The sequence below is a fragment of the Thalassophryne amazonica genome, chromosome 6, assembly GCF_902500255.1.
Source record: "Thalassophryne amazonica chromosome 6, fThaAma1.1, whole genome shotgun sequence".
In the NCBI taxonomy this organism is placed as follows: Eukaryota; Metazoa; Chordata; class Actinopteri; order Batrachoidiformes; family Batrachoididae; genus Thalassophryne; species Thalassophryne amazonica.
The window spans coordinates 23,646,134-23,669,695 of NC_047108.1; the positions used below are offsets into that span (position 1 = coordinate 23,646,134).

Here is a 23,562-nt window from a genome sequence, read left to right on the forward strand (position 1 = left end):
TCTGTCAGCTGTGGGACCTTGTATGTAGACAGGTGTATCCCTTTCCAAATCATATCTAATCAATTGAATTTACCTCAGGTGGACTCCAATTAAGCTGCAGAAACATCTGAAGGATGATCAGTGGAAACGGGATGCACCTGAGCTCAATTTTGAGCTCCATGGCAAAGGCTGTGAATACTTGTGTACATGTGATTTCTTAGATTTCTATTTTTAATAAATTTGTAAAAATCTAATAAATAAATAAATAAAACCTTTCACATTATCATTATAGGTTATTGTTTGTAGAATTTTGAGGGCGCTGTGAATACTTTCTGAGTGCACGATAGTTGTTTCAGCATTAAAGGCATGCATAAACTACAACCCCAATTCCAGTGAAGTTGGGATGTTGTGTGAAATGTAAATAAAACAGCATACAATGATTTGCAAATCCTTTTCAACCTAATTGAATACACCACAAAAAAAACAAGATATTTAATGTTCAAGCTGATAAACTGTATTGTTTTTGTGCAAATATTTGCTATTTTGAAATGGATGCCTGCAACACATTTCAAAAAGCTGGGACAGTGGTATGTTTACCACTGTTACAACCACTTTCCTTCTGGCAACACTCTAAGTGTTTGGGAACTGAGGACACTCATGTAAGTCCCTTTGGCTGCTCCCTTGTTTGCACTCGGGGTCGCCACAGCAAATCCAAGGTGGATCTGCATGTTGAATTGGCACAGGTTTTACGCCGGATGCCCTTCCTGATGCAACTCCACATTACATGGAGAAATGTGGCAGGAACCCAGAACCTTCTGAACTGAAACCAAGCACATTAACCACTTGGCCACCACCCTTGCTAACTGAGGACGCTCATGATTGGGTATAAAAGGAGCATCCCCAAAAGGCTCAGCTGTTCACAAGCAAAGATGGGGCGAAGATCACCACTTTCTGAACAACTGCATGGAAAAATAGTCAAACAGTTTAAGAACAATGTTTCTCAACATTCAATTGCAAGGAATTGAGGGATTCCATCATCTACAGTCCATAATATAATCAGAAGATTCAGAGAATCTGGAGAACTTTCTACACGTAAGCGGCAAGGCTGAAAACCAACATTGAATCCCCGTGACCTTCAATCCCTCAGGTAGCACTGCATTAAAAACCGACATAATTTTGAAAAGGATCTTACCATGTGGGCTCAAGAACACTTCAGAAAACCATTGTCAGTTAACACGGTTTGTCGCTACATTGACAAGTGCAAGTTAAAACTCTACCATGCATAGTGAAAGCCATGTATCAACAACATCCAGAAACGCCACCGCCTTCTCTGGGCTCAAGCTCATTTGAAATGGACAGACACAAAGTGGAAAAGTGTGCGGTGGTCTGATGAGTCCACATTTCAAGTTGTTTTTGGAAATCATGGACGTTGTGTCCTCTCGACAAGTTTGTGTCCTCTTTCAAGTTTTTAAAAGAAGATTTGAACCATCCAGATTGTTATCAACGCAAAGTTCAAAAGCCAGCATCTGTGATGGTATGGGGGTGTGTTAGTGCCCATGGCATGGGTAATTTACACATCTGTGATGGCACCATCAATGCTGAAAGGTACATCCAGGTTTTGGAGCAGCACATGCTGCCGTCCAAGCAGTGTCTTTTTCAGGGACATCCCTGCTTATTTCAGCAAGACAATGCTAAGCCACATTCTGCATGTGTTACAACAGTGTGGCTTCGTAATAAAAGAGTGCAGGCACTAGACTGGCCTGCCTGCAGTCCAGACCTGTCGCCCATTGAAAATGTGGCACATTATGAAGCGCAAAATACGACAATGGAGACCCGGACTGTTGAACAATTGAAGTCATACATCAAGCAAGAATGGGAAATAATTCCACCTACAGAGCTTCAACAATTTGTGTCCTTAGTTCCCAAATGCTTATTTAGTGTTAGAAGGAAAGGTGATGTAACACAGTGGTAAACATACCACTGTCCCAACTTTTTTGAAATGTGTTGCAGGCATCCATTTCAAAATGAGCAAATATTTGTACAAAACAATAATGTTTATCAGTTTGAACATTAAATATCTTGTCTTTGTGGTATATTCAATTGAATATAGGTTGTAGAGGATTTGCAAATCTTTGAATTCTGTTTGTATTTATATTTTACACAACGTCCCAACTTCATTGGAATTGGGGTTGTAAATTTTGCTGACATAAAAAGCCTTGCATAATTTGTGTGTGTGTGTGTGTGTGTGTGTGTGTGTATTCCCCCCCCCCCCCCCCCCCCCCCCCCCCCGGTTTACATCAATTTAGGAACCTGCAGTGCAAACATTAAATGAAGAGTGGTTTGACCTCAGCAACGAGGTTCCTCCTTTCCCAGAATTTGCTGTACCCTTTTCACCATCTCCTGGACCAACACCATGTACAGGTCCTCTTGGTCTAAACTTCTGCCATCAAGAAATCCCGGTACAGAAGAAGTCGGTATCAGTCAACCTGGAAAGAGAAGTGTCCTCTCATAGTGGGCAAATGTCTGATTTCAACAATCAGCCATTACAGGTTCCCGTCAAAAACTGTCCACAGTCTCTCTCCAGCTGGGTTGAAGAAGCATCAATGCTGGAGCCCTCAAGAGGACGAGAAGAAGAGAAAGGAGAGAAAGAGGGGAGCAGGCAGACAACTCTGGTTCATAGACCACATCTGCATAACCAGAGAAAGGCCTCTGACAACCCAGTTCTCCTGGAGGAGGAACGTGACATTGAAGGGTTGGAGAAGGTCCATAGCAATGGAAGCCCTGAAGAAGGAGGTCTTCAGCGCTGCCCAATGTGCCTCCTTGTGTTCCCTGTTGGGTAAGAATGTCAGCACACTTTATGTTTTTCATTAGGACTGGAGTAGTCTAATCACGCTGCTTTTTTTTTAACCTGTTCCATTACTGTACAAAATCTTCTTGCTGAAGCACCTTGGTTTGATGTAGATTTAATTTTTCTTCAGTGTCACATGACCCTTCATGCCTTCATATCTCCTTCCAGTAATTTTTGAGTTCATTATGGTTTGACTGGAGGGAAGTGTAGACTAAAGCTGGCAGTGTGCTTGATGGAAAAAATGCTATAAATACTTGGTCAACGTGATGGATTTACAACACAAACACTTTTGGCATGCTACATACGTATAATTAAATGAGAGGCATATTGTAGCATCATCACGAACATTTTGTCCCACACGAAAATTAGACAAACGCTAATGTGTAACATCACCAGTTGTCTGTTTAGCAGATGCTAGTAAGTCCTTTTGGCTTTTTCCTTGGGGGAGGGGTGCTACAGCAGATCTGACATTAACAGGTTTGTGAAAACTCCGCGGATTTCATCATGGGGAGGGGGGTAGGGGGTGTTAGTGATGTACTCTTTAATTGTGAACATCACTGAGTTTGGGGGAGGGGTGCTACAGCAGATCTGACATTAACAGGTTTGTGAAAATTCCGCGGATTTCATCATGGGGAGGGGGGTAGGGGGTGTTAGTGATGTACTCTTTAATCGTGAACATCACTGAGTTTTTAAAATGCTCATCGCAAATTGTTCTCTTTTTTACGACATCGTGTAAGTTTTATAAGTCTGTGGACACTGATCTGTGTGTTACAGATACAAATCAGTTTCCTCGGATCCACGGAGTTTCGTGGAGGAAAAATGCCACTCAAAGCGTAGCTGTTACGACAGTTGTCGTAAAGCAGGATTGGTTGGTTGCTGTGGCGACACTGTGTGGCTAAAACCTAGCATGTGGACAACCCAAACTTTTAGAGCTTTCAAGTTTTTAAAAGAAGATTTGTGCAGCATGTCTGTGTCACGGACCGACGTCGCACAGAGAGAAGATGGTGAGAAAGACTGTTTGTTTGGAAAAAGTCTTATAAGGACAAGAATCCGTGGAATTGTCGCTGGCTTCATCAACACACCTGAAGGATAAAAGAAACGGGAAAAGTGAACTGTGCCCTCTCAGGAAACACGGTAAGAATTTTTTCTCCCTGGAAAATAAACATTCTGCTGTTCAAACAGGATTTTAGACAAGATTATGTGACTTTTTTTCCACTAATCTAGACTTTATTTGTAAAAACGACATCGTGGCTTTGAATGGATTTAGGCTGCATGAATTTACACAAGAATATGTGACTTTTTACTATAAGGTATGTTACTGATATTTGGGAAATCATGGTAAAATATTCTACAAGCTTTAGCTGTGGTTTTTGAAATGCTGTAACAGTCTTTTCAGTCTTCATAAATTACATGTAGTTTAATTGTTCTGAGTTAATGCATAATTTGGTTTACAATTAAAAGGAAAATCATTCCAGGTCCTACTTCCATGTCATATTCTGTTATTTAACATTATTATAACATCATCATTGACAGGTCAAATTAAAGGTTGAATATAGGATCATTTAAATATCCACTAATTTTGAGATTTATTCTTCCAGGAGATGCTGAAAAAGTATCATTAGATAAAAAATTTAATTCTAGGGCCCCACAGGGCCCTAGACCCCGGCTCCTGGGGAGCTGTACCCCCCAATCCCCTGCAAATTTTCCTCGGATTTTGCACTCTTCATTTCAAAGCCCTGATTAATCTGCATGTTGATTGTTTTGTTTTATCACAAGTTTTACATTGGCTACGCTTCCTGATGTAACTCCACATAACATGGAGAATGGGTAAGGGTGGAGTTGAACCAGGACCCTTCTGCTCTGGAAACAAGCCCACTAACCATTTGGCCACCATCTCTGCCTTTAGCAGACGTGAATAACTGCATTTTAAGTTATCAAGGTCAAGCCAATCTGAAAACATTTGAAACTGTTCACGACTGCATATCGATGCACCCGCTGTCTCAGCTTACGATAAGGTTCAGTAACAACCTTTGCCAGTAGACTGCGCTTTAAAAAAAGTTTCTAGTTGTATAAAAATAGTTGTTTCAGATCAAGTGTGATTGATTATTAACAATGGTTTCATATTGGCAAAGCCAAGATGCGAATCCAAGCCATTTCAAATACAAATTATACAAAAAAAAATTCATCTATTTTGGAATAAGGCTGTAACATAAAATGTGGAAAAAGTGAAGTTCTATGAATACTTTCCAGATGCACTGTATCTTATTTCGACGTATTTGATTTTTTTAAAAATACACTGCGGGTTATAAAGGAGGCGGAGACATAAATATGTTGAGTTGCAAATTACAAGAATTTGACTTAAAAGCCATATCACATTTGTATACAAAAAGCATCCTGATTGACTGTGTGTACTGGTGTAACTATGAGCATTAAGTGGACTGTAACTGGCCGCAGGCTGACCTTCAGGGAGGTAAAAGTCGGCACCCAAGGTGACATCATGATTCTGGATCAAAATGGCTGTGGATCTGCCTTGCATTTTTAAGACGCACTCTGGCTTGTATTATTTTTATCGGCTATATCAGGGCCCATACAAGTTAAAGACGGTAGAAATTATTTATAATCTGATATAGAGTTTTTTTTTAATAGTGTTGACTGTTTGACATATGGCCTTGCTGTGTACAGTAAGGATGGGATTCTCTTGACCTCAACTCAGGATGTAGTCTGCCGCTAGAAGGAACACTTTGAGGAACTCCGGCATCAGACCGGGGCACGCTCTATAGTAGGGGCAGAGCTGGAAGCTGGTGGAGGATCATACCATTAAATTTCCCTGGTGGAAGTCACTGAGGTAGTCAAACAACTCCGCAGTGGCAAGGCCCCGGGGGTTGATGAGATCCGTCCAGAAATGCTGAAGGCTCTGGGTGTGGAGGGACTGTCTTGGATGCAACATCTCTTCAACATTGCGCTGAGGTCTGGGACAGTGCCTAAGGAGTGCCAAACTGGGGTGATTATCCCCATATTTTAAAAAGGGGACAAGAGATTCTGTCCCAATTAAAGGTAAAGTCTACTGCAGGGTGCTGGAAAGGAGGGTTTGGATGATAGTCGAACCTCTGATTGAAGAGGAACAATGCAGGTTCCGTCCTGGTCTTCGAACACCTGACCAGCTCTTCACTCTCACAAGGATCTCGGAGGGGGCCTGTGAGTATGCCCATCCAGTCTACATGTGTTTTGTGGACTTGGAGGAAGCGTATGATCGGGTAACCCGGGAGATACTGTGGGAGGTGCTGCAGGAGTATGGAGTGGAGGGGGGTCCCTTCTCAGGGCCATCCAATCTCGGTACTCACAACACGAGAGCTGTGTTTGAGTGCTCGGCAGTAAGTCGGACTCATTTCCGGTGGGGGTTGGCTTCAGCCATGGCTGCACCTTGTCAACAATCCTGTTTGTGATATTCATGGACAGGATATCAAGGTGTAGTCTGGGGCAGGAGGGTTTTCAGTTTAGTGGGCTCAGAGTCTCATCGCTGCTTTTTGCTGATGATGTGGTCTTGTTGGCTTCATCGGCCTGTGACCTCCAACACTCACTGGATTGGTTCCCAGCCAAGTGTGAAGCGGCTAGGATGAGGATCACCAACTCTAAATCTGAGGCCATGGTCCTCAGCAGGAAACCAGTGGATTGCCTACTCCAGGTAGGCAATGTGGTCTTGCCAAAAGTTCAAGTACCTCGGGTCTTGTTGACAAGTGAGGGGACAATGGAGCATGAGATTGGCTGAGATTGCATTTGCTCTGCAGTACTGTTGTGACAAAGATGGGAGCTGAACCAAAAGGCAGTGCTCTTGATCTGCTGGTCAATCTTCGTTCCTACTCTCACCTGTGGTCATGAGGGTTGGGTCATGACTGAAAGAACTAGATCACAGGTATTTCCGTGAAGGCTCTGTTGTCCAGGTGGTTTCCATAGTAGAGAAGCTTGAATCTTTGACTGGACTGGGTTGCTTGATGCGAGGACCTTTTGCTTCTAATCGCAGAATCTTCCTCAGCTAAAATTCTCTGGTAGTCTGACTTCTGTCTTGTAAAGAAGAATAACAAGTCCACAAAAGCTGGAGTTTTAAACCTAACCAGACCCCACCTACCGAGAGGCAGACTGCTATTGGCTAGTGACTAACGATTGCTCTAATTAGCACCTATTGTGCTCTAGTTAGCACCCTCCTAATGACAGGGCAGCTGTCCCTTCTAACGATGGGACTGACGCATCTCCTGACGACGTGAATGACTCATTACCATGAACAAAAGACTGAAACTGCTTTGACCTGAGTACCCCATTGGAAACAGGGGACAAAGCGTGTCTCAGATCCCCTCCCCAGTTAAGGCTGGGTTTCAACTGCTTCACATACAATGCTTCCTTCTCTCCCCTCTCAAACCATTTCTTTTCTCTGACTAAGATTTTAACTTCCTTGTCCTCAAACATGGGGTTAGTGTCTTTAAGGTGGAGATGAACTGCAGACTGAGGTCCACCGGCACTCTCTCTGCGGTGCTGGAGAGACTTCATCATTGGGGGTGGGGGGTGTTAATGTTGTACTCTGTCATCGTGATCATCACTAAGTTTGTAAAATGTTTATCACAAAGCGTTTTTCTTTTTTTTTTTTTTTGATAAATTTACAAAATTTACGAACACTTCGCTGCCATGGTTAGTGGAACAACAACCTTATTTATCACTGCGGCGACACATCAACTCCTCAACTACGACTGAACTCAGAGCTAGACTGCCTGACAGCCTAGCTTCACGTTTAGAAAATGCCCAATCAGTAGACAGTCTTGTGGATAGTTTAAACTTGGCGCTCAAAACTACACTCGACATGATTGCCCACCTATACTAAAACCATGCCCCACCAAAACAGTCACCTTGGTTCAATGATTACTTGCGTGACCTCAAGCATAGAGCTAGAGGTCTAGAACGGAATTGGCGTAGTTCAAAATTAGAAGTATTCCACCTCACATAGCGTGACGCTATCTTAGACTATAACCATGCACTATTGGCTACAAAGCGGACCTATTACTCTGATTTGATCAACAAAAACAAGCATAACTCAAAGTTCTTGTTCGACACAGTGGCAACACTTATACATGAACAGCCACCTGTAAGTTGCTCTGCTTTTACAGCACAAGGTTTCTTGGATTACTTAAAGAAAATAGACAACATTGAGTTAATCATATCCCAGCATGCTTTAACCCAGCTGCTACACCTTAGTATTGAGGTGGGTGCCATTATTGAGGTATGACCTACATTTACAGAATTTAATAGTATCTCACTAGGCGTGCTGATGAAACTTGTAACATTTACAAAAAGCACAACCTGCTTATTTGAGCCCAAACCATCAAAACTGTTTAAGGACCTTTGGGCCGACTGTGCTGGAAATGATTAATTTCTCATAAACCTCTGGATCTGTTCCTCAATGTTTCAGATCTGCAGCAATTAAACCATTACTTAAGAAATCTAATCTTGACCCTAGTGTATTGAAAAACTTCAGGCCGATATCAAATCGATCATTTTGCTCTAAAATTCTGTAAAAGGTGGTTTCATGGCAGCTCGTGGACCACCTTACTGAGAATAATCTTTTTGAGCCACTACAGTCTGCTTATAGAAAATATCATTCCACAGAGACAGCTCTCACTAAAGTGGTGAATGATCTTCTGCTTGCAGTGGATTCAGACACAACTACAGTTCTGGTGCTGTTTGATCTCAGTGCTGCGTTTGATACCGTGGATCACAAAAGGATCAACAAGCTCTAATATGGGAATTAGAGATGGCCAGGTTACCTGGAGATGAGCTACGGGAAGCTCAGACGTCAGAGCGCATGGAAGCGGCAGAAATGATGACGTGTAGAATCTGGCATGGTCAAGGAAACTGATTCATCATGGAAGGCTCACAGAAGAGCCTAATCTGGCCAGTCAGGGTCACAGAACAAAGACTCTGGTGAAGACTGAGCTCAGAGCCAGGGTTTAAGTCGCTCCTGATCAAGCGCTCATGCGAGTCAGCTGTGAGGAGAAGATGAGCTGCAGGTGTTCTTCGGCTCTGCAGCATGCCACCTGGGTGAAAAACAGAAAAACTACACACAAGAGGTTAAAAAAGGGAAGGAGAGAGACAGAGAAAGGCAGACCATGACTGCCCCCCCCCCCCCCACCCAAAAGGGCGGCTCCTGGCGACTAAACAGAGCTGGACGAAACTACCCAGAGCCCACGGCGAACAACACAGCGGCCGTGTGACTCTCCGGGGCCCACAGGGAAACAGGAACTGAGGTACGCGACTCTTCTAAGCCCACGGCAGAGAACATGGAGGTCTTGCAACTATCTAGAGTCAAAGGGTGCCTTCTGGCGACTAAACCGGGGTCCAGGACATCAATCCAGCGCTACCAGATGACACTCTTGTCTATCCAGGGAAGCGACCCCCACGACCGTGGAAAAATAAGGTCCAAGGTCACCTGTGTGGAGTCCATCCAATGCTTCCAGATGAAATCCTCCACCTTCCAGGAAGGTGCCCACGACCGTGGGACGAAGAGGTCCATGGTCACCTGTGGGATGGTGGCTCGAACTGTCCTGACAAAGTGGCTGGGAATCAAACCGGCCCAAAACCAAAAAAAAAAAAAAAAACAGTGACCACCTGACAAGCCGGGAGAGAGATATCTAGCAGATACGAACTGTTTGAGGTTACTTTGGCGTCTGGAAAAAACAGTCCTGTTTGGGGAATGGATAAATAATAATAATAATGCTGGACTCAATACAAACGGAACAAGAACCAGAACAGGTTGTGAACAAAAAGAGCTTTATTTACAACACTAAATAACTTAAAGTACTGTGCCGAACTGGAGGAAGCCTGCTGAGCCGAGACTGGGCCCACATATAGCGGTGGAAGTTTGCGAGCCACAGAGCACACAGGGCCAGATTTGGGAATGTGAGAACGAGTTGGAGTCCTGGAGTATATGGAGCTGGAATTGGAACCTGGTAGAACGCATACAGCTGATGACGAGGAACGAGAACACATGTGAGTGACTGCACTCATAACATTAGAAGCCTGAACCAACAAATAGTTCACTGAAGGCTTAAATATGAATATTCTCAGGTCCAGGAATAAAGTTCACTGTCTAGGAAATAAGGTTCTCTGTTCAGGAATTGTTCATAGTTCATGAATTATCTTCAGCTGTCTGAGGTCTGGTGCTATGTGTCTTGTGACGCATTTCCAGTTAAGCAGGACTTGACTTTAGAAAAGACTTGGAAAGTTCTTAGCTGTTCTGCATCAGAGCTCATACAGTTCTTGGAAACACTTCCTGGTACTACTTCTTGGAAACAGTTCTTAGTCATGCACAGTCACAAACAGGAGCAGCGTGAGAATGGGATCTCACAAACATGCAGGAACTTAACTGAACGTGGGCAGAGCTGTGCACTTCAGAGGCAAAGAGCAGATGAGTTCCAAAGTGACGTTGTGCAGACAGCAGCGTGGGAGCCGCGCAGGAAAGTGTCTGGAAACACAAAAGCATCAATGAGCTCTAATACGGGAGCGGCAGGAATGACGATGTGTAGAATCTGGCATGGTCAAGTAGATGGATTCATCATAGAAGGCTCATGGAAGAGCCGAATCCGGCCGGTCAGGGTCACGGAACAAAGACTGGCAAAGACGGATGCGAGTCAGCTGCGAGGAGAAGATGAGCTGCAGATCTTCATCGGCTCTGCAGTGCACCACCTGGAGGGAAAACAGACAAACTACAGACTACAAACTACTACTGAGGTTAAAAAAACGGAAGGAGAGAGTCAGACAAAGGCATACCATGATAGTCTCTTCTAGATTGGACGACTGCAATGTTCTATAACCCCAATTCCAATGAAGTTGAGACAGTGTAAAATGTAAATAAAAACAGAATACAGTGATTTGCAAATCCTCTTCAACCTATATTCAATTGAATACAAGCAAAGATGGGGTGAGGATCACCACTTTGTGAACAACTGCATGAAAAAAAACAACAGAATGTTTCTCAACATTCAGTTGCAAGGAATTTAGGGATTCCATCATCTACAGTCCATAATATAATCAGAAGATTCAGAGAATCTGGAGAACTTTCTACACGTAAGCGGCAAGGTTGAAAACCAAGATTGAATGCCCGTGGCCTTCGATCCCTCAGGCGGCACTGCATTAAAAGCCGACATTGTGTAAAGGATGTTACCGCATGGGCTCAGAAACACTTCAGAAAACCATTGTCAGTTAACACAGTTCGTCGCTACATCTACAAGTGCAAGTTAAAACTCCAGCATGCAAAGCGAAAGCCATACATCAACAACATACAGAAACGCCGCCACCTTCTCTGGGCCCAAGCTCATTTGAAATGGACAGACGCAATGTGGAAAAGTCTGCTGTGGTCTGATGAGACCACATTTAAAATTGTTTTTGGAAATCATGGACGTCGTATCCTCTAGACAAAAGAGGAAAAAGACCATCCAGATTGTTACCAGCGCAAAGTTCAAAAGCCAGCATCTGATGGTATGGGGGTGTGTTAGTACCCATGGCATGGCAACTTACACCTCTGGGATGGCACCATCAATGTTGAAAGGTACATCCAGGTTTTGGAGCAACACATGCTGCCATCCAAGCAACGTCTTTTTTAGGGACATCCCTGCTTATTTCAGCAAGACAATACCAAGCCACATTCTGCACGTGTTACAACAGCGTGGCTTCATAGTAAAAGAATGCAGGTACTAGACTGGCCTGCCTGCAGTCCAGACCTGTCGCCCATTGAAAATGTGTGGCGCATTATGAAGTGCAATATACGACAAAACAGACCCCAGACCCAAATCAAATCAATTTTATTTATATAGCGCCAAATCACAACAACACTTGCCCCAAGGCGCTTTATACTGCAAGGCAAAAGCCATACAGTAATCACAGAAAAACCCCAATGGTCAAAAGGACCCCCTATGAGCAAGCACTTGGCGACAGTGGGAAGGAAAAACTCCCTTTTAACAGGAAGAAACCTCCAGCAGAAGCAGGCTCATGGAGGGGCAGTCTTCTGCTGGGACTGGTTGGGGCTGAGGGGAGAGAATCAGGAAAAAGACATGCTGTGGAAGAGAGCAGAGATCAATCACTAATGATTAAATGCAGAGTGGTGCATACAGAGCAAAAAGAGAAAGAAACACTCAGTGCATCATGGGAACCCCCCAGCAGTCTAAGTCTATAGCAGCATAACTAAGGGATGGTTCAGGGTCACGTGATCCAGCCCTAACTATAAGGTTTAGCAAAAAGGAAAGTTTTAAGCCTAATCTTAAAAGTAGAGAGGGTGTCTGTCTCCCTGATCCGAATTGGGAGCTGGTTCCACAGGAGAGGAGCCTGAAAGCTGAAGGCTCTGCCTCACATTCTACTCTTAAAAACCATAGGAACTACAAGTAAGCCTGCAGTCTGAGAGCGAAGCGCTCTATTGGGGTGATATGGTACTAAGAGGTCCCTAAGATAAGATGGGACCTGATTATTCAAAACCTTATAAGTAAGAAGAAGAATTTTAAATTCTATTCTAGAATTAACAGGAAGCCAATGAAGAGAGGCCAATATGGGTGAAATATGCTCTCTCCTTCTAGTCCCCGTCAGTACTCTAGCTGCAGCATTTTGAATTAACTGAAGGCTTTTCAGGGAACTTTTAGGACTACCTGATAATAATGAATTACAATAGTCCAGCCTAGAGGAAATAAATGCATGAATTAGTTTTTCAGCATCACTGAGACAAGACCTTTCTAATTTTAGAGATATTGCGCAAATGTAAAAAAGCAGTCCTACATATTTGCTTAATATGCGCATTGAAGGACATATCCTGATCAAAAATGACTCCAAGATTTCTCACAGTATTACTAGAGGTCAGGGTAATGCCATCCAGAGTAAGGATCTGGTTAGACACTATGTTTCTAAGATTTGTGGGGCCAAGTACAATAACTTTAGTTTTATCTGAATTTAAAAGCAGGATATTAGAGGTCATCCATGTCTTTATGTCTGTAAGACATTCCTGCAGTCCACCTAATTGGTGTGTGTCCTCTGGCTTCATGGATAGATAAAGCTGGGCATCATCTGCGTAACAATGAAAATTTAAGCAATGCTTTCTAATAATACTGCCTAAGGGAACCATGTATAAAGTGAATAAAATTGGTCCTAGCACAGAACCTTGTGGAACTCCATAATTAACCTTAGTGAAGAAGACTCCCCATTTACATGAACAAATTGTAATCTGTTAGATAAATATGATTCAAACCACATGCTCTAATCTCTGTAATAAAATTTATGGTCAGCAGTATCAAAAGCAGCACTGAGGTCTAACAGGACAAGCACAGAGATGAGTCCACTGTCTGAGGCCATAAGAAGATCATTTGTAACCTTCACTAATGCTGTTTCTGTACTATGATGAATTCTGAAACCTGACTGAAACTCTTCAAATAGACCATTCCTCTGCAGATGATCAGTTAGCTGTTTTACAACTACCCTTTCAAGAATTTTTGAGAGAAAAGGAAGGTTGGAGATTGGCCTATAATTAGCTAAGATAGCTGAGTCAAGTGATGGCTTTTTAAGTAATGGTTTAATTACTGCCACCTTAAAAGCCTGTGGTACATAGCCAACTAATAAAGATAGATTGATCATATTTAAGATCGAAGCATTAATTAATGGTAGGGCTTCCTTGAGCAGCCTGGTAGGAATGGGGTCTAATAGACATGTTGATGGTTTGGAGGAAGTAACTAATGAAAATAACTCAGACAGAACAATCGGAGAGAAAGAGTCGAACCAAATACCATCATTACTGAAAGCAGCCAAAGATAATGATATGTCTTTGGGGTGGTTATGAGTTTTTTTCTCTAATAGTTAAAATTTTATTAACAAAGAAAGTCATGAAGTCATTACTAGTTAAAGTTAAAGGAATACTTGGCTCAATAGAGCTCTGACTCTGTCAGCCTGGCTACAGTGCTGAAAAGAAACCTGGGGTTGTTCTCATTTTCTTCAATTAATGATGAGTAGTAAGATGTCCTAGCTTTACGGAGGGCTTTTCTATAGAGCAACAGACTCTTTTTTCCAGGCTAAGTGAAGATCTTCTAAATTAGTGAGACGCCATTTCCTCTCCAACTTACGGGTTATCTGCTTTAAGCTGTGAGTTTGTGAGTTATACCACGGAGTCAGGCACTTCTGATTTAAGGCTCTCTTTTTCAGAGGAGCTACAGCATCCAAGGCTGTGCTCAATGAGGATGTAAAACTATTGACGAGATAATCTATCTCACTCACAGAGTTTAGGTAGCTACTCTGCACTGTGTTGGTATATGGCATTGGAGAACATAACAAAGAAGGAATCATATCCTTAAACCTAGTTACTGCGCTTTCCGAAAGACTTCTACTGTAATGAAACTTATTCCCCACTGCTGGGTAGTAAATGTTATTAAGAAATGATCAGACAGAAGGGGGTTTTCAGGGAATACTGTTAAGTCTTCAATTTCCATACCATAAGTCAAAACAAGATCTAAAGTATGATTAAAGTGGTGGGTGGACTCATTTACATTTTGAGCGAAGCCAATTGAGTCTAATAATAGATTAAATGCAGTGTTGAGGCTGTCATTCTCAGCATCTATGTGGATGTTAAAATCGCCCACTATACAAATAATAAAGTTTATCAGTTTGAAGATTAAATATCTTGTCTTTGTGGTGTATTCAATTGAATATAGGTTGAAGAAGATTTGCAAATTATTGTATTCTGTTTTCATTTACATTTTACACAACGTCCCAACTTCACTGGAATTGGGGTTTTATTTTCTGGTTTACCACAGTCCAGCATTAGGGGTCTCCAGTTGGTTGAAAATGCTGCTGCCAGACCTTTGACAGGAAGCAGTAAGTTTGACCACATTACACCCATTTTGGCATCACTTCACTGGCTTCCTGTCCCTGTGAGATCAGATTTTGAGGTTCTGCTACTAGCCTATAAAATTTTTCACGGACTAGCCACCTCCCTACTTAGCTGACCTAATTTAACCCTACATACCAGTAGTCCTGCACCCTGAGTCAGGGTGCAGAACTACTTTGTGTCCCTAGTTGAATAAAAAGTCTGGGGGTCATAGAGCTTTCTCTTATTGTGCACCTGTTCTGTGGAATGATCTCCCTGCATCAATAAAAGTCACATTCTGTAGAGACATTCAAGTCCAGACTTAAGACGCACTTATTCTCCCTTTCGTATGGCTAGCATACTGGCATAGTATGTTACTATGCTTTTTACCCTTTTAAATCCAGCTGTCTTGTTAGGAAATGGAGCAGGCCACGGGCTCAACTTTATCTAAAGTCTGGGTTTTTTATTGAAGCTTAGGGCTAGTGGCCGGCGATCACCTTAGTATTTCTTCTGTTTTTCTTGTTGGTCGTTGTCTTTCTGATGCCTCATTCTGTTTTTTCTCTCTGTTTGAGGTGTGGCTCCATCCAGAGATGGGTGTGCTGTGTACTTCTGCAACCCTCCTGTCCTGTGCACCGGCAAAATTTCCTGTATATTCGTTTTGTAAATTGTTTTAATTGTTTCGGTAGCATGGTCCATGGTCTGCTTGATGTTTCTTCCTCAAATCATCAGACGGAGTTTTTCCTTACCACTGTCACCTGTGTGCTTGATCTGGGGGTTGGTAAGGTTAGACCTTACTTGTGTGAAGCGCTTGAGGCAACTTTGTTGTGATTTGGCGCTATATAATGTAAATTAAAGTAAAATCCGAAAGATGAAAGAAATAGGAAAAGCGAACTGCATCTTGTGGCACCAGGAAACATGGTAAGAATTTTTTTGTCCCTGGAAAATAAACATTGTGCTGTTCAAACAGGACTTCAGACAAGATTAGGTGACTTTTTTAATTAATGTAGACTTTCTTTCATTGGAAAAAAGACATTGTGGCTTTGTATGGATTTACGGGAATTTACACGTGACTTTTTTACTATAAGGTGTTATTGATATTTTACCATGATTTTTAAAATATTCTATGAGCTTTAGCTGTGGTTTTTCAAATGCTTTTGAGTTTTTGAAAGTCTTTTCAGTCTTCAGGAATATCATGTAGTTTAATTGTTCTGAGTTAATGCATAATTTGGCTTACAATTAAAAGGAAAATCATTCCAGGTCCTACTTCCATGTTATATGCTGTTATTTCTCCCAGATCCCTTGCAAATTTTCCTCAGATTTCACAATTTTCATTTCACAGCCCTGTAATCAGCATCCATCTGTGCGTACGTCCATCTCTTTTTCTTTCAGCGCTGCAACTCATAAACGCCTTATCCAATTGATTCCAAAACGTATATGCACCATCAAATACAGTGGGGAAAGAAAGTACTTAATACACCTGCGATTTTGCAAGTTCACCCACTTATGGAGGAGGCTGACATTTTCAGCGTATGTGCAGTTCTACTGTGAGAGATAGAATAAAAAATAAAAAAAAATCCAGGAAATCACACTGTATGAGTTTTAAATAATTTATTTGCATTTCATTGCATGAAAAAGGTATTTGATACATTCGAAATACAGAACTTAATACTTGCTACAAAAACCTTTGTTTGAAATTACAGAGACTAAACGTTTCCTGTAGGTCTTAACAAGGTTTGCACACACTGCAGCAGGGATTTTGGCCAGCTTCTCCATACTGATCTCCAGATCTTTCAGGTATCTGGCCTGTCTCTGGGCAACACGGAGTTTCAGCTCTCTCCAGAGATTTTCTATTGGATTCAGGTCTGGAGACTGGCTAGGCCACTTCAGGACCTCGATGTGCTTCTTACAGAGCCACTCCTTGGTTATCTTGGCTGTATGCTTCGGGTCATTGTCATGTTGGAACACCCATCCACGACCCATCTTCATTGCTCTGACTGAGGGAAGGAGGTTTTTGGCCAAGATCTCGCAATACATGGCCCCGTTCATCCTCCCCTCAATGCGGTGCAGTCGTCCCGTCCCCTGTGCAGAAAAGCATCCTCAAAGCATGATGTTTCCACCTCCATGCTTCACAGTAGGAATGGTGTTATTGGGGTTGTACTCATCCTTCTTCCTCCAAACACGGCGAGTGGCATTTCGACCAGAAAGTTCTATCTTGGTCTCATCTGACAACATGACTTTCTCCCATGACTCTTCTGGGTCACCCAGATGGTCATTGGCAAACTTCAGATGGGCCTGGACATGTGCAGGCTTGAGCAGGGGGACCTTGCATGCGATGCAGGATTTTAATCCAGGACGGTGTAGTGTGGTACTAATGGTCCTCCTTGTGACTGTGGTCCCAGCTCTCTTCAGGTCATTGACCAGGTCCTGCAGTGTAATTCTGGGCTGATTCCTCACTGTCCTCAAGATCATTGATACCCCACACGGTGAGATCTTGCAGGGGGTCCCAGACCGAGGAAGATTGACTGTTGTCTTGAACTGCTTCCATTTTGTGACAATTGCACCAACAGTAGTAGACTTCTCACAAAGCTGTTTGGCTATTCTCCTGTAGCCCATTCCAGCCTTGTGAAGGTCTAGAATTTTTATCCCTGGTGCTCTTACACAGCTCTTTGGTCTTGGCCATTGTGGAGAGTTTGGGGTTTGTTTGTGTGTATGCACGTGTCTTTTATACTCCTAATAAGTTTGAACAGGTGCAGGTAATACAGATAATGAGAGGAGAACAAGAGGGCTTCTTAAAGGAGAACTAAAAGGTCTGTGAATTCCAGAATTCTAATGTATCAAATACCTTTTTCATGCAATGAAATGCAAGTAAATTATTTAAAACTCATACAGTGTGATTTCCTGGATTTTTTTTTTTTTTTAAGATTCTGTCTCTCACAGTAGAACTGCACATATGCTGAAAATGTCAGCCTCCTCCATAACTTGTAAATGGGTGAACTTGCAAAATCCCAGGTGTATCAAGTACTTTCTTTCCCCACTGTATAATGTTTCCTTTCCTCGTGACCTTCGATCAGTCTGGATTTTTACAACAGAGCCACTTGAAGCACTGTGGACTCTACATCATGTCATTGATGAACCAGCTCTGTCAACCCTCTGTGATTTATTCCAAACTTTACATGCCTAACCACAGATGAGTTCTCCTGATCCTGTGACTGTTGGGCCTGGTGTGGGATATACCCGTCCATGACTTGGCTTGTTGTCTTCCTGTGTGTTCTGTGAAATGCAATTCTTGTGAAAAGAAAAGATGAAAAGAACGTGTGTGATGTTGGACATGATTTCTAATGGAGGCCACTGGTCTGTGGACGTCTGGTGCACATGTAGGTGACACACTGCTGATGCCGGTGGATCTGTTTGTTCCGTGTGTCCAGGTTCAGCCAGATGGAGTGTGACGGCCACCTGGCCCAGTGTCTATCAGAGATGAACGTGGACATGACCTGGTGAGGTGACAGAACGCTGGCCGTCGTCCAGGCTACATGAGCAGGTGTTCCACGCCCTCACTGATCGTAAAACACACAGTCAGAGACGCCCAGAGGACCCGTCTGTGGACTGAGACAAGGTTTCAGGAGAACCAGACAGTTATTTCGGTCAGGGCGACTCTGAGTTGTATCAGATGGATATTTTCAGGAGATGACGATGAGTCTGCTGTGACCCACAGGTGTGGATGCACCCACTTAACCCAGGTCCATTTTTGATTGCCTTTACCACACCACAAGGGGGCGGGGCATGGGGCTTATAAAACCACCTGCCATGATTTAAATTAAATAGCTCAAACACAAAAATACGTTTTACACGTGTCATATATTCAAAAACAATTCCACATCATTGACTTGGAGCAGATCTGTCTTCAGGCCATCCTCAAAAAATTTGACAAGTGAGGGAAGCCACCAACATGACAATGACCAGTCTGAATGAGTTCAAGCTGCAGTGGTTGTGATTGGACAGACTTAACACAGCAACAATTGGCACTCGCTTCAACAGTTTCATGTTGTACAAACCTATTACTAGTTAAGAGTTTCTTATTACACGTTTTACCTTCGGACACAACTGATATTTATGAACCCCTTAAACTTGGAGCGGCCGCGATGGATGAGCTGCCATTATTTCTGAACAACATGGCACAATATTAACGTCTGAATAATTCACTTTAACAAAATAAAAAAAAAAGAGCTCAAGTGACATATGATTTGGATTTTAAAAAATAACAACTAATGCACAACTGGGCTAAAGTGCTGCTTTCATGTTTCTAAATGATGTCACTTGTTGGCTTTAAAATTTAAAAGCCTAAACTGTAATTTGCAGTGGATTTGACTGACAAGTTGGTGGAACTGTCAGCTTTTGTTTTGCCATGGCAACAGGCACATGGTCCTGTATGTGTTACATGGCGGGTCTCACTGTGGGACAAACAGCTGTACAGAACCTCTGTGTTTTTAACACAGACCTTGCTAATGCTCGGTCTGTACTGTCAACACCTCAGTCTGATACAGATCTCGCACTCAGAATACTAAAGGATTATTAACTTAGTTATTTTACGTCACAAAAATTAATCCAACCAGCTGATTTATTGTTCCAGAAATGACCATTTTGGAAAATGTATGTCTTGAAATAAAGAACTGTGTTCATCTTAATATTTTAGGAGACAAGTGAGAGAAGCCACCAAGACACCTATGGTAACTTAGAAAGTATTATAGGTTGCTGTGGCTGATTGGACAAACTGTGTACAGTGAAAACCTTTTGCCGGACCGACCCCACAGTACCATACTGTTTGTATTTCTAAATGACTGATGGAAATAAAGTCCAACACTTTCAGAGACTTGGAAATGTTTGTGTCCATCTCCTGGCTTGACTAAAGAAAACTGTTTAAAAGTGATTTGTGTGTATTTTGTCCATTTCTGTAGGGCTCTGAGAATGAAAAATGTGTGTGTGTGTGTTTTTTATTGAACCCTTTACATTAAAATTGAAAGTCTACACTTCAAGCACATCTTGTTTATTTTAACTCCACTGCATCAAGGCACCAATACAAAAAAGTTGTGGCTGTCTAAACTCTTATGGACAGTGAAGGTGAGAGTGATTCTGGTGGTCAGTACTATCTGAGCACTGACGGCGTGCATGTCAGTGGTGGAGCTATAAACATTGGAGATGCTTAAAAGGATGATTTCTGGATGGGTTTCTGAAAATAAATTCTATTTTTCATTGCATATGTAAATTAGGAGAACACATTAGGACATCTGTTTAAATTAATAGTTCTTTAAAATTAAATGTCTTTGAATGTATGTAGATGGGTTTAGGTAACTTTAATGTTAGAGCTGCGTTCACCTGCACGTTCATGAATCGTGTGTTAAACTTCAGGTGGGATTTTTACGTCTCGCAGGTCTGCCGTGTCCGCTCTATGGTTCATGGATGATTATTTTTTGTAATACCAAAACCCTTCTCCATTTTTCTGTTCATCTGAAATGGTTTATTTTTTAATATTTTTACCCTAAAAGGAAACGTTTCTGACTCTATCAAGCTCGCACCCACTCTGTCCTGCACAGTTTGATGTCCACCTGCTGATGAGTCGAGTCTGCCCTTTTCTCACTCAGCACACTGTAGCTGCAACAACTAATTACTTGATTAATCTACTATGAAACTAATCTGAAATCAAGAACTGGAACTCAAGGGACACGTCACATCACTCACTGGACCAGCCTAAATACATTTTAAAGGAAAAAAAAATAATGCAAGAACCATATGTTAACCTTTGAAGAAAACTGGAACCCATTTTTATCATTTCTAAATCAAACCAAAACATAGTTTTCAACCGCGTATGTCAGCAAATTCACACCCCTCTGCGCCCCGTTCCTGCCACCCGATCCCACCCCTTGATCAGTAACTCTCCTGTTCTCTTTCAGAATCAGAATAGCCTTTATTGTCCAAGTATCTACAAGAAAACAAGGAATTTGACTCCAGTTTTGTACACTCTCTGTAGGAGCACATATAAATACACACTAAACACTGAATAATTCACAAGAAAAAAAAATGCAGCTAAATTATGCAATAAAAATGCATGCAAAGGAGAAACAGACTGAAGTTATGCATGAGGTACATGAATGAGTGAGTTTGCTGGCAGGTTAAATTGTTCATCAGTGTGATGGCGTGTGGAAAGAAACTGTTCCACATGCTCTGGAACGTCAACCAGAGGGGAGCAGTTTAAACAGTGTGTCCAGAGTGTGAGGGCTCTGCAGAGATATTACTAGCTCACGTCCTGTTCCTGGAGACACTTTAAGTCCTGGATGGAGGGCAGGCTGGCTCCAATGATTTTTTTTTTTTTTCTTTTCTTCAAACCAGACAGTTCGTTGAAGTCTGTGCCTGTCATGTTTGGAGGCAGAGGGAAAGAAAACACATGGAGATGCACAGGACAGACAGTGATGGATGTGTAGAAGATGATGAGCCATTCCTGGGGCAGGTTGGACTTCCTGAGTTGTCTGAGGAAATACATCCTTTGCTGTCCCTTTTTCTTGATGGAGTCTATGTGGGAGATCCACTTAAGATCCCAGGAGATGGTGGATTCAAGGAACTGGAAAGTGTCCACAGTGTCCAATGTTTTGTGAAAATTACCTGAAAAATAATTCAGAACCCAAAAATCTTGAGCAGATCGAATTTAACTTATGAAAAACCACTTCTAATAGGACTTTGACCTTGAAATTTTTTTCCAAGATAAAATTTTGTGGAATTGTAAATGGGTGTCGGTGGCAATGTTGTAGGATTTTTTTCCCCCATTTTATAGACCGAATGAGTAATCGACAAAGTGACTGATTAAATCAATTATAAAAATCCTGGTTAGTTAAAGCTCAGATCAGTTAATGAACAGCGGGTAGAGCAGTGAAACGGGGAGACCAGGTGACACAGGTATGAAGTGTTGGATGTGTGACTGCAAGAGATGTCAACAAAGGTTCAGCTGCCTGAGGTCACGTGGACATGTGCTCGAGACTTCTCTGACTTCACAGAGCAGTGAGGAAGACTCGTGGCCTCGAACAGCACAGAACACGGCAGGAGATGGCGACTTGGGAAGATCAGTTGTTGCTCAGCCTGTTCCTGTAAATAATAAAAGGTCATCATTTAGTTATTGAATTTGTGAGTAGACATTTTAACCCTGAGGGATCCAGAAACATAAAAACCCATTGATTTGGACTCGCCAGCAGGTCCATGGACCACACAGGGTTAATGAGCAGAAATAAAAGTATGAGGAAAATACAGTTCCCTGTTTCATTGTAATATTTTACTGCAGGACTTGATTTTCCAATGCAGCACAGGCCGCCTGACCCAAATGTCACACGTTGTGAAGCGTGGGCTGTGCAGCGCTGTGAAGTACATGTTTATTTTTAATGTGACTCAGAAAAATGTAACATTAAACACTTAATGGTAGAACATGGAAAATAGCTCCAAAGCCAGTTGAACGATTCATTCATTCATTTTCTGCTGCTTGAATCCGGGTCATAGTGGCACGAGATTAAGCAGCTCATCCCACACTTCCCTAACATGGGCCAAGTCCGCTAACACTTGATTGGGGATCCTGAGGTGTTCCTCAGATAGATGCTACATATAATCCCCCCAGCATGTCCTAAGCCTTCACTGGGACCTCCCCCAAGTTGGACGTGCCTCAAAGCCCCAGGGTGATAAATGAACAGGGGACATCCTCGCCAGATGGCTCAACCACCTTGACTGGCTACTTTCAATGTGAAGACAGCAGATCTACTCTTAAGTTCCTCCCAGATATTTGACCTCACCCTGTTCCTGGGTGTCAGCCCAGATACCTGACAGGAACCTCAGTTCCACCAGGTATATCTGTGACTTTGTTCCTTCTGTCTCTACCCAAAGTTCATGACCATAGGTGAGGACAAAAGCATAAATCGAGAGTCTCACCTTCTTGCTCATTGCTTTCTTTACCATGAAGGTCCGGTACAGAATGCACAGGACCATAGATGCAGCACCGAGCCGTCTATCAGTTTCATGCTCAGTCGTACCCCCACTCATGAACAAGACACTGAAATCCTCCAGAGGGGACAATCCGCCTTTTTCTGACAGGACCGTGGTCTCATATTTGGAGGTGCCGATTGTCATGCCACTCGCGTCACACTCATCCTTAAACCTGCAACACAGGACACCTCGAGGATGACGTCCTAGATGTTTTCTAAGTCCAAAAAAATAGAGTATATAACAGATATAGTATTGAGTATATCAGAGGTATAGTATAGAGTATATAAGCGGTATAGACCAGCTGCTGTACTTTTCCATGATTAGCACAGAATCTACATTGCTCCTCCTGAATCTAAGGTTCAGCTATCAGTCTAAGTGTCTAGTCTAGCACCTTAGCAAAGCTTTTCCAGGGAAGTGATGTGTGACTCCTCTTCAGCCCCCCTCCCCTTAAAAAATGTAGAAGACGACGATGGGAACCACCACCCCAGCCGGCTAATCCAGAGGTACTCGCCCAGACTTCCATGAAGCATTGTTTTGGTGTGTCAACCACAACAGCCCATCAGCATGTCAGGCATAGGCGTGTGTGTGTGCGATCAGAGCTGTGGGTCCGATCCCTGACATTAACACAAACAAAAAGTGATCACAGAAAATCAGAATCACTTTTAATAATTACACATATTTACAAAGATGCAGTCAAACAAAGTTAAGCAACCAGTGTTATATTACAACAAAACCATGGAATGACTTCAGTGATTTGAAATAAAGCTCTTTTAAGTGTTTTATTGGCCTTTACTGCTCTGTTACGGAGTTTATCTGTGCAGCCGTTATGAAATCAAAGTGTGCAAATGTCAGA

The 23,562-nt window shown here is 42.5% G+C and overlaps 1 protein-coding gene across 1 annotated transcript in view; it reads left to right on the top strand.

The window, feature by feature from the left end:
* Nucleotides 1-19,716, top strand: part of si:ch73-70k4.1 — a 35,505-nt gene extending 15,789 nt beyond the window's left edge. The window contains exons 4-5 of the mRNA XM_034171895.1: nucleotides 2,286-2,815; nucleotides 18,125-19,716. Of these exons, the coding sequence (XP_034027786.1) occupies nucleotides 2,286-2,815; nucleotides 18,125-18,197 (603 nt within the window). The 3' untranslated portion in view covers nucleotides 18,198-19,716. The remainder of the gene's footprint in view (nucleotides 1-2,285; nucleotides 2,816-18,124) is intronic.
* The last annotated feature ends 3,846 nt before the right edge of the window (nucleotides 19,717-23,562 follow it).